At 35.5% G+C, this 12375-nt stretch overlaps 1 protein-coding gene across 6 annotated transcripts in view; it reads left to right on the top strand.

The window, feature by feature from the left end:
• The window catches only part of DMXL1 (Dmx like 1), an 86114-nt gene that overhangs the window by 36340 nt on the left and 37399 nt on the right, over positions 1-12375 (top strand). For all 6 annotated transcript variants that reach the window (XR_012648891.1, XR_012648890.1, XM_075019966.1 and 3 more), the window contains exons 16-23: positions 1779-1895; positions 3195-3419; positions 4076-5773; positions 6354-6464; positions 7833-8002; positions 9193-9290; positions 9984-10149; positions 10944-11193. Coding sequence is in view for 4 of the 6 variants with exons in the window: in XM_075019966.1 (XP_074876067.1) it covers positions 1779-1895; positions 3195-3419; positions 4076-5773; positions 6354-6464; positions 7833-8002; positions 9193-9290; positions 9984-10149; positions 10944-11193 (2835 nt within the window). In the remaining 2 variants the exon portion in view is untranslated. The remainder of the gene's footprint in view (positions 1-1778; positions 1896-3194; positions 3420-4075; positions 5774-6353; positions 6465-7832; positions 8003-9192; positions 9291-9983; positions 10150-10943; positions 11194-12375) is intronic.

The raw sequence follows: 12375 nt of genomic DNA, 5'->3' as shown, positions 1-12375 counted from the left end.
CTGCATGCTTTCAGGATGGATGTTCATCCTTTACATCAGCTAAATACTGCTTCACCAGGCCTTGCGTGGTGTAATAAATGACAAGCTAAACAAATACCCCAAAACACAACAATAAAATATAATACTGTGAGTAGTGTGTGGATTTGTAGATCAGAGCAGATCTGAATTGCTCTGGAATAAATAATTGGTTTTCCTTGGTGAGGGGGTCAGTGGTTGTGTTATATAGGCATCTCAATTTTGTTTTGTTCTGTTCCAGTGAAATAACATGGAAAAAAAGGGTCAGAGTAAAGTTTGTGATACCAAGTCATCTGCAGTAGTAAAGGGAATGCTGAACAAAAGGAAGCAAACTTGTGAACAGTGTCAAAATGTTGCGTAATAACTTGGTAAACAAAATTTATTTTTGTTAGAAGAAGAGGGAGAGATCTAGGAAAGTATTACCTGAATTGTATAGTCATAGTGATCAATTCTGAATTAGCTGTTTCTAGTCAATAAAGAGATTTGAAGTAATGAAGATAATCTATGAAAATGTCTACTCAAATCTCAGTAGAGGTCAAAAAATGTAAATGCGATGTTGAAAATTAGGAACAAAATAGAGAACAAAAAGAAGTGCTACTCTACAGCATAAGTTTGTTGTATGTTTGCATGTCGAGTATGATAAACGGAAAGGAAGAAATATGGAAGCTATTTGATCTTTGAAGAGGGCAACTGTATACATCTGTGTGTGTTTTCTGAAGGTCTGTATGGATTGCTGCTGTGTAAGAAATAGGGCTAAATGGACCATCTGAAAAACTGTAAATTAGAAGCATATCATTTGCAAACATTGTAATTTGGAGGTATTTTCTAGTACTTTCAGGTCCTTAGTTCTTAAAAAACCTCACTCTTTCCCCTTTAATAAAGCAGATAAGTATTTAGCTCATGTTGTTTTCGAAAAACACAAGCAGATTTGTTCTTTTTTTTTCCCCCAGTACCATAAGCAACCCAATGTCAAACCCACAGGGCGAATACAGCTTATCCTTGATCATGTTTTACATAGATGCACACCTAAAGAGGCATTGGAGGAATTGTGGAGGAAAGATGGTCACTAAACTAACTATTCCTTCTTGGTCCTAATGCATCTTTGGTTTAAGGAGGGAGAATGGCAGGGTGCACCCTCCAGAAATGGGCTTCAACTGATACTAAATTCATGTCATCTTTTCTTGGGGTGAAACTATAGCAAATAATTTGTTAGTAAGAAGCATTGTACCTCTTGTGCATTCCAGACTATATGGTCAGTCTGGCTCAGTTGTGATTGATGAGCCTATCCATTAGACCAGGCTGTGACTTTCCCAACTGTTGACATGGCATTTCTTCTTTAGATGTAACTTGTATACTTTTTATACATTAAAGGCCAAACCTCTGTCTAGCTCACTGTCTTAACTGTTACAGTTGCCAGTAACAAATAGCTAAGAAACTGTAAGAAACAAGCATGTAAAAGTCAAAGATGTAGAGCTCAGAGTACGTTCTGGGATTTAACTTTAAACACAGCCAATTCAGGCAAATATGTTGTCCTCTGTAAAAGGAAACATTGGCAGTTCTTCATATGTGTACCTATAATTGTAGTGGTAATTGCCTGTGATAAAATACTGAGAAAACTAATGTAACAGAGTTGGATGTAGTCAGACCATTGCATTTCTCTATTAGTTTGCAATAGCTTAATATGATTGTTTGCTAGCCAGCAAAATGTAGTTCTGCTTTCAGATGAATAACCCCTGCAATCTTCCTGTTTTGAATTTCATCAGGAAACCAGCAGACTGGATTCTCTGAAAAATTCTACTTAATAGTAATAGAGTATACTCACAACCATTCACTACTACATATGTGGCATTTACATTTGAAGTCAATTCCTGTCTCAGTAGGTAAGTTTCTATCTTGTAGTTCTCTGTTTAAAAAAAAAAGCCACCATCTCATGAATATATCTGCTATTCAGTGTATTCTAAAATGTATTTCAGCTTTTTGAAAAGAATCTGCAATTCTTTGATTACCAGATTTCATCACAACCCATTCTTTCTTGATTACTTAATCTTCAGAATACTGAAGATTTTGAGTTCAGCGTGAGCCCAAAGTTTCGTATTTTTTGTGCATTCTAAGGGCAAATATATTTATCTGGTTTTATTACAGCCTAAGAGTTCAGATGTTTTGCTTCTCAGAAGTTTTTGTTCTGCTATTTTTGAGTTTATGCATAATTTCTAAATTGGACTGTGGTCTGAAGCACCTAAACATCAGAGATACAATTACAATTCTGAGTAATTTTGAAGTTCTGAAATCTGGTTCTCTTTCAGACTGCCAAACTACGACAAAACCTATAAAACTTTAAGTAAGCTAAGGTATACTTCAGTAATTTTCCATTAACATTTGAAGATATTAAGAAAACAAATCTGGCATTCACCACATAACAGAGGTTAATATGTTATAATACATGTTTTTGTCATTTAAACCAAATTGGTATTTGTCTTACTGCTGCTTTCAAAGGCAGAATTTCTTCATTTATTTGAAGCATTATTTCAATTAGTTTATAAGTTAGTGAGAAGACTATAGATCCAAATTTTCTGTTCTACTTATGGTGGTGAGGGTATTACTGATTAGGCTTTTTAACCAACCTATTGGCAATTTTCATGTTCCAAATCCATCAAATTCATACTTCAACTGTTGAGTTTTATTTAAAAAAAAAGTAATGAAGCATCTGTATCACATAATCTCTGAGATCCTACATTTTCAGAAAAGTTTTGTTAATATTTGCTTAAAAATACATTTTCCCAATTTATAAGGTAAGACAGGGAGGTCTTCATTTAATTTTCTCTAGCTGCAGGTATTTTGTGCTTCATGAAGTGTTAATTTCCATGGATAACGACAGACATACCTGTCATCTGCACTTTTGGTGTTTCTGGTTACAGTTTGATTGTTTTAATTCTGAAGAGTTTAAAGCTATAACTTCTTAGAAGTTCTAGAATTTCAGAAGTATTTAATCTGAGTTTTGCCAGCATTTCTCTTTAAATCTGAATATGGGAATGCATTTCATTAAAATGAAATTAAAATGAAAGTAAAATTTTAAGTTAAGTTTTACATGTCTCTTTGGAACTTTTAATGTGAGTAAAATTACTTCTTAGGTTAAAAGAAATCATTGACTTTTTAAAATTAACAATGTAAACTTTTTTTAGATGAAAAGATAGATCCAAATACACCTGAAGTGGCAACACAAACAGAAGAATTGTATTCTTCACCAGATCCAGAGAAGATCCAATCACCTTTCACTCAAAAGTATCAGGCCTGTAGAGCAAACCTTCAGAGCACCAGCTGGCTTACTCTGTCTTCCAAAATGGTGTATAGTCAAGAGTTGAATTTGCCAGAAGGAGTAGAGATAATAAGTGTAAAGCCATCAGCAGGTTTGTAATTTTTTTTAAAGAATAAAACAAGGAATTCTTGCCTTTCTGAGTTTGGTCTTAAATAGAAACAAAGTAATGGTAAGTTTGGTATTTGTTGTTAAACTTAAAAGCCTGTAGGTGGATCCAAAAGGTTTGCTAAAACTTGATCCCCTGACTTTTCATCTTGATCCTGGAACTAATACTAAAATAAAGCTTTTATTTAAGGTATAATATTTATTGAATTCAAAATTCTTGCAATAAAAGCAATTATTGAAACACAAAGTTGTTTTTTTTGTCATGAAAATTTTTGTAGGATCTGTACTTAAATTTTAAGGCTCCCATCAGTAGTCTTTCCAAAAATATTTTATAGATTTTTAGATTACTGAATGGGAAATGTCTGTTTGATGGGAGAGATGATGGTTATTAATATCGAGATTTAAATAATATAATTTGACTCCCCTCTAGAGCATGAAATAGAAACAAAGGGTAAAATGGTTTCATAGTATTTTTGTCATGTTGTCTCCTCTGTGAAGCCCTGCAAACAACTCTCTTTGTGAGAAAGCGCTAATATTTTTTTTTGTTTCAGAATAATAAAATAACTGAATAAAAACATCTTTAATCTTTTTGCTTGCTTTTTAGTATTTCCTCCAGTAAAAGTATATTTCATTTAATTTTAGGACATCTGAGTTCTTCTTCCATATATCCTGTCTGTCGTGCACCGTATCTGCTGGCTACTTCATGCTCTGATGGAAAAGTTCGATTCTGGAGATGCAGAGTTACCACTGAATCATCAGCTTCTTCCATGCCAGAATATAATGCATGTAGTGATGTTACATATGTATGGGAAGAATGGCCATTACTGATTGAGGATGGACTTCTTAGTAGTAGTGCTATTAATGTTCCAGGAAGGCCAACTGAAGTTAGCTGTGCACACACAAACAGATTAGCAGTAGCATACAAGCAGGTAACATCTAAAAATAGTCATCTTCCTCAAGATTTTATAATGCATGTTGGTATTTTTGAATGTGAGTCTACAGGGGGTTCTTCCTGGATTCTAGAACAGACTCTTCATTTAGATGAGATAGGCACCATATTAGACTCTAGTGTTAGTATTGATAGTAATTTAGTGGCATATAACAGACAAGATGTTTCTGTGTCTCATGGTGGGAATATTATGCCCAGCACTAAGCACTTGGTACACTTAGACTGGATGTCTAGGGAAGATGGTTCACATATTCTAACAGTGGGAATTGGATCAAAACTTTATATGTTTGGTCAGCTTTCTGGGAAGACGCAAGAACAAAATGGTAAGGAGATTGTAGCAATCTCCCATAGTGGCAGTACGAAGGCTACAACCCTTTCTAAGTTTGTTCTGCTGCGTTGTGTTGACTTGGTTTCATCTGTAGAGGGGTCACCTCCTTTTCCAGTCTCCTTGTCTTGGGTGCGTGATGGTATTCTTGTAGTTGGAATGGATTGTGAAATGCACGTTTATTCTCAGTGGCAGACTCCTTCCAAGCAGGAACTAGTTAGTACAGATTCCTGCAGTGGAAGTACACCATGCATAACTAGCTTAATGAAACAAAGCCAGTCAGCTGCCTCAGGTCTGCATCCACCAAAGCGAACCTTGACCAGATCTATGACCAGCCTTGCACAGAAACTTAGTGGGAAAAGATCTGCCAGTGATCTATCTATGGAAATGGAAGATTCTGGTCTTTTTGAAGCAGCTCATACATTATCTCCCACTTTACCTCAGTACCATCCATATCAACTGTTGGAACTCATGGATCTTGGTAAAGTACGTAGAGCAAAAGCCATTCTGTCCCATCTGGTGAAGTGCATTGCTGGAGAAGTTGTTGCTATAAATGAATCTGAACCTAATCATGACAAGAGGCTCAGATCTCTGACCATCAGTGCTAGTGGAAGTACTGCAAGAGATCCCAAAACATTCAGCAAAACGGAGACTACAGACTATATTGAAATAGACTCTGTTCCACCATTGCCTTTGTATGCTCTGCTTGCTGCAGATGATGATTCATCTTATTCCTGTTCAGAGAAGTCTAATAATCAAAACAGTCAAAATAAAAAAGATAAGACCAATGACAATTATGAAGATCTTTTTCAAAATACTGTTATAAGTGCAGATGAACTTGTTATATTTGATGCAGATGAAGACAGTTCGAAACCCAAAGTCATTGATCTTTCTCAATATAGCCCAACTTACTTTGGACCAGAGCATGCTCAAGTTCTTTCTCGTCACTTGCTTCATTCAAGCTTGCCAGGTCTGACTAGGATGGAGCAAATGTCATTGATGGCCTTGGCAGATACAATTGCTACTACCAGTACTGACATTGGAGAAAGCAGAGACAGAAATCAGGGTAAGTTGTCTCTTCCAGGTTAAATGTACTACTGTGCTTCACAAACTTTTTGGGACTAGTTCCTATTTTGGAACATTTTTGTGGCTTATGAAAGCACATCATAGTTTTATTTCATAGTATAGCCTGTATTTACTGTGCCATCACAGTGTTTACTGTTTAAAGTTTCAAGACTTCAGACTTCCATAAAATCAAATTTTGTATTGTTAACTGTTAATGCTAGTGTTAGTCCATCAGTCCACATACCATAATTGTTTCTAATTCACTTTTGAAGAGGCAACTTTCTTAAGTGCCAATGTTTATTGCAATGTGTAGAGAAACGGAGAAATAAGTTTATGGATTTTTTTTAATATGATAACACTTTTTCTCTTTCTTGCATTAAGAACAAAAAATTTCAAAACTTTTTGTATTAGAAATTTTCCTCTTTCCCTTCCTTGAAGGGAAGAATTATGAATTAAGCTGTTATATTTATGAGTTTAAAGCATTAGTAGTCACAGAATTGTAAAGTATTTCTTCTGTTAAGACACCCAATAGCTACTTATAGTAGTTTCTCTAAAGTGCATATAAAACTATTTAATTCCAGGTGGAGAAACTCTTGATGAGTGCGGTTTAAAATTTTTATTAGCTGTTCGGCTTCACACGTTTCTAACAACTTCCCTTCCTCCTGTACATCGAGCTCAACTGCTTCACCAAGGTAACTGATGTGGTTTTTTAGATGAGGTGAATCTTAGTGATGTAGCTGTACATATGATTGCTGTGCTGTTGACATGCCTCTGCAGAATCAATGAGTTATTTTGTTGTTTTTTTTTAAAAAACAGTTCAATATGAATATATGCCATCGCAGAAAATGTCAGGTTTATTTTACGTAGAGGCCTTGAAACAGAAATTATTTTTTTCTAACAATTTTTTACTTTTAATTTTTTCTATTTCCCCAAAAGAACTGTTTTTTCTGTACTTCTAGTACCATGTTGTTCCAATAACCTTCTGCAGAAGTAATTCAGTAGAAAATAGAGTACATATTTAGTTTTTTTAGTACATATTTGGAAAAAAATCTCTTACAGTCTACTCAGACTTGAAATGTTTTTTAATATGCTTACTGTGATTATACAATGAACTATTTCAAATAGTTTTCTTTGGAATAGTTTTAAGTAGTTCCAGTCTGATACTGCAGCTGACAGAATGAGATAGATTTGGTTAGGCCTAATCAAATCTAAAGGACTGGCTGTGATTGCTGCTTTACCCTTTCATTAGTCATCATGACAGTTGATGGCATTTCCAATCTCATGGCTTGTCACCCCCCAGATGCATCAGAGATTGGAATTTGCCAGGACTGCCACAACAGAGTACCATTGAGTTAGCACTCTGATGGAATACTTGTAGTTAAGATACTTCTGCTTCCGCTGAGCTCAGAAATTGGTGAGAGTAAGAAAATGCCTCCAACGCATCTGCAGAGATGCAGTTGACTGTGCCTCTGTGCAAAGAAGCATCTCCTGGCTGCTTGCAATTATCAGATTATACAGATCCTGGTTGCAATTATCCATAGCCAGCTATGCTGCTGTTTAGTAATTGCTGTCTTCCTCATGTGAATTTTCTTTCCAGTTTTCTTTTGTATCTCTATCGTCAGACCTGTTTTCTGCTGTGACTATCTGAAACTTCGCATTTTCTAATGCAAGTCAAAATAGTGAACCTACCTTTCAAAACTTTGTAAAGTTTAATTGGTGTGTTGCACTTTGTATCATGGCTAATCTTAATGCCATATGCTATAAGTATATTTTGAGCTTCAGTCAGTAACTCCGTTCTTTGCAAACTTACATGAAGAGTTTGCAGGTGAAAAAATGTTTTCATCTGTATGAGCTTTCTTTAATACTTGGTATGTACTGCTTACAAATGTTCTTAAATTTCTGTTGCCTCATCAGTAATGTGCTTAGAAATCCAAAATAAACAATTCAACCTTCTTCCCTTCTGCTTTTCCCACCCCCTTGACTTGAGAATCCAGATTATTTTCTTAGTGAATCTCTTTTTCTTTCTCTTTTTTTTTCTCTTCTAATGGCTTATCATGCAGGCTTATCTACGAGTCATTTTGCCTGGGCTTTTCATTCAGTAGCAGAAGAAGAACTACTGAGCATGCTCCCTGCAGTGCAGAAAGGAGATCCATCATGGTCAGAACTCAGAGCTATGGGTATAGGATGGTGGGTTCGAAATATCCATAGCCTGCGGAAATGCATAGAAAAGGTAAACATAGCATTCTGAAACAAAATTAAGAAACTTTTTTCTAACAGCTGTCCTCTGGTGTTTGCTTTCTATTTATGTACCTTTAAATTCTTAGATAAGTTCAGTGTTTCTGAATGTTTCATGCTATGTTTTTTTGTACATACAGTTTGCTGTATGAGTATGAACTTTTGTATTTTTAACTTTGGGGATTTTTTAGTACTTCAGGTTTCAAATTCATGTGAAGTACATTTTGGCATTTTAGATACTCCATTTTGAAGGTGGCAGTGCACAGTGCTTATTGTGGATGCTCAAGATTGAGCATATAGTGTTTTTTATAGCAAAATTAGGAAACAAGTTATGGAAAAAGGTTCTCCTTAGAAACCTATCAGAAATGGGGTCAACTAAGATATTGTACATCTGTCTTGCAAATTGATACATATCCATGATAATAAAACCTTCTATTGTTTTATTTTGGCTTGGGTGGTTTTGAGGTTTGTTTTTTTAAATATGTATTTTAATCATCACAGATGTGGCAATAAGCCTAACCAAATTATCACTTATTTTAAGCTCTTGGAAAAGCCAAGTGTGTTGAGCTAGAAAATGACATGCACAAGATACTTTGACTACAAAGCACAAAGTGGTAAAATGCATGTCTCTATTTTTACTTTTCAATCTTAAGCAATTAATCATCACTTTGTAGGAAACTTACCTGCCTTGCATATAAAAATTCCAAGTATTCTGGGCCTGCATTTAAAGTTACCTTATATGGGTCTTGGACTATTCTTGCTGCCACTTACCCCTTTTTCCTTTCCAACCTCCAAAAGTAATCTCCTGTAAACAACTATTGTCCTGTTGTGACTGGTCCCAGCCTGTTCTTCAAGACTCCATCTGTCCTTTGATTACCAGAGCAACTAATAAATTAATTTTGTTATGATTTCAGGAACTGATTTCAGATGTAGGCATTTCCATTTGATCTGCTAAAAAGCTTCTAGAACTGGAAAAGCATTAGCTAAATGGCATCAAACAAAAACACAGGGTTGAAGCTGTGGTATCTTCATGCTTTCTTATGTCAGACTCATAGTGGGAGGAGGGAACCTATATTAAAAGAACTTCCAAGCACTCTGGGGCATAGGATACCAGAAGCAACAAGAATCCCATTTAAGAGTCATTTAAATTTTGGGGGTTTTTTTGCTGTTGAACTGTCTTCACAGGTAGCTAAAGCAGCCTTTCAGCGAAACAATGATCCACTTGATGCAGCCGTTTTTTACCTCGCAATGAAAAAGAAGGCTGTGATCTGGGGATTATACAGGTAGGAACATGCAAGCTCTGATGTGGAGTTTTAGACTGTCTGGTATAATTTTGGGAAAAAAGTTGAATGTGATGGTAATCCAAAAGCACCACAAATAGTACCATTGAAAGCTGAGATATGATTTATAAATTAGTCACTACATTGAATAGGTAGTTTTTAAGCTGCTTGCGTTTACTGAGGTAATTTAGTTGCTGTTTCTGAATGTAGATGCTTTAGGTTTTACTCTCAAATCTACTGTAATTTCAATCACTGCTTAATTCTGATTTACTTTTGAGGACTACCAGTGTAGTGTGTGGAATGACATGGCTGTCTTTTAGAAGAGTGTTTGTTGTCATAAATTTTAGCTTAAGTTCAGAGGACTGAATTAAGTCTGTGTTTCAAACCGGTGTTTCATAATATAACATTGCAAACTTTTAAAAAAGTAGTTTGTATTGTCACTTGCTCTTAAGAGCTCACCTGGGAAAAATGAGCTTTTCTGTATTTGTATCGGGTTAACTGAAAACACCAGTAATTTTTCTACTTACTAAAGTTTTTGTTGTTTTTAAATATGAAGCCTACTATGCTCCCAGTGTGACGAAAGCCTCTGCATTCCCTAATGAAAAGATCTGTGTAAAATGCTACTCGCATCCGAGGAAATGAAGAAGGCACCTAGGAAACTATATAATATTTTTATCAATTATGTTCAATCTGCAGGTCCCAAAAAGATACTAAAATGACACAGTTTTTTGGCAACAACTTTACTGAGGACAGATGGCGTAAAGCAGCATTAAAGAATGCTTTTTCTTTGCTTGGCAAACAGCGTTTTGAACATTCTGCAGCATTTTTCTTGCTGGCAGGACACTTAAAAGATGCAGTGGAGGTAATAAAATAATGCCTTTTTTTTTTTATGTTTAAGACTTGCATTGTCCCAAACTTACAAATATATTGAATGTGAGTTGCATTTTGCATTTGTATGACCCCTGAAGATTCTGGTTTGTTTGTGCTTTCCCTCCCTGCTGCCTTCCCTCACCCCCCCAAGTTAATGACAAATACAAATCTTTGATCTTTACATTTTGTTTCTCTATTATCTCTCGTATGAGTGACACTAAAAAGTCCCATGGTTCATTCCTCCCTAATAATACTGAGGCCTGCCTACCATTAACTTGCTTTCAGATTGTCTGCCCTGTTGTGTATGAAGACAACATAGTGTTTCATTAGAAGTTCCATTTCTGAAAATGAAGGCTTTCTGGCAGTGATGAGGGTTGGCTCCTAGAATCCCTTCACAAAAAAAAAAAAATTACTTTCTGGGTCTGTTTGAATTGAAAAGGAGGAAATTCAGCTCTTTGATAATGAAGGATTTGTCCTGTAAAGCTTCGTAACCAAAACATCCAGCTTCAAGAGGTGCCACGTGCACACTGACAATGATTTATTGAAGCCAATTGATTTCAAAGATGTATTGTCATGTCAGACTTAAACTGAAGAAATTGCAGATCAGATCTTGCATATAAAAGCTGGCCACAGCTATTCTGTGTAGCTCCTGCTAACTTTTTATGGAATTGATAGACCTACTTATCTCAGTCTGAACAGATTTGTGTCAATTCCTGACTTGTGATAATTTTAACCAGAGCAGAAATTATAATGTTTGGTCTTGTGAATGTATTTCTTTTCAATTAGGTCTGCCTTGAAAAACTGAATGACATTCAATTGGCTCTTGTAATATCAAGACTTTATGAGTCAGAGTTTGAAGTTTCTAGTACTTACAAATCTGTACTACAGAAGAGAATTTTGGGAAGTGTGTTTCCTGCAAAAGAGAGCTCAGGAAACATGCACTTTGACCCTTTTCTGCGAAGTATGGCTTACTGGATTTTAGAAGATTATAGCAAGGCTCTTGACACTTTGATTAAACATTCTGCTGAAGATGGAGGTAAGAATATGAGTATTCTGCCTGTTAGGTTGGTTTTAACTACTTGTTCATTTAAGTAGTAGTTTCTTAAAGTGTAGGTACTGTTGTTCACCATTGCTAGTAAATAGCTTGCTGTAGCAAGGTGTGTGGTTTTTATAGTAAATGTGGTGACTGTGGTGGTGTTATCCTGTATCCCATGAATGGATACTTAATTTAACCTTTAAGTATGTGAATATCAGGTTAATGAGAACAACCTGGCAGTGATGCAGCTGTTTTTCCAGCAGCAGCTTAAAGATGGAGACAAATTAACTTCATTACTGAATTTGACTCCATCACAACCTACAAAGAAGTTTCTGATTGCACAGTTACATACGAAGGTCTGGAAGACATGGTGTTTTGTAGCTTTTAGTCTGTGGCAAGAATGGTTGACCAAAATGATAAACTGCCATAGAAAAGATTTTGATATTTAATGTGATACAAGGAGGCCCACATGATGCCTGAAATAGCATGTAAGTCTCCTAAAGTGATTCTTTTCCCTGTTTGCTTGCTGGCTTTATAGGATATAAGAATCAGTTGTATTATTTCCTAAGCTAATGTTCTCAAGGAAGGTAAATGTTTCAAGTTCCTAGTAGTTAGCATGCTAGCTGGTTTCAGTCCTGGCTGCTGAGAGAAACTTGATGAGGATAAATGAAGGCTTGAATCCCCAGAGTTGCATAATTCATTTTGAAAACTGATTTCAGTAGAAGTTACACGCCTCAGGATAATTTTGAGCAAATGAAGGATATAGTGTTCAGTTGTTTGCATCTTGGTCATGTCATCTGGTGTAAAATCAATTTTAAATTTTACTAATTCTTCTTTTATCAGTTCAGTGGTTTGTTTGTAGTGTTTTGCTTTATTTTCTTACTTAAAAGGTGCTTTTTCATGTACCTTTTCCTATTATCTTTAGTTAGTCGTGCCATAACTCCTGATGGAGGAAACAGTAAGGGTCTATCTCAGCTAACCTAGACTCTTTGAAAGCTGTGTGAATTGTCCTGTGCTGATGCTCATATATTTTCATGGTTTTTTGTGTCGTGGTTTTGGACATGAAAATAAAATGTGTAGGTGTTGGCACTGCTATATGTTTCATTTATTTGTATGTAATACTGATACCAATATGTATAAATGTTATGGAATTCCTAGTTTTATTATAAGTTGCATTTTTGT

The sequence above is a fragment of the Buteo buteo genome, chromosome Z, assembly GCF_964188355.1.
Source record: "Buteo buteo chromosome Z, bButBut1.hap1.1, whole genome shotgun sequence".
In the NCBI taxonomy this organism is placed as follows: Eukaryota; Metazoa; Chordata; class Aves; order Accipitriformes; family Accipitridae; genus Buteo; species Buteo buteo.
This window is presented reverse-complemented; position numbering and strand designations above follow the sequence as displayed.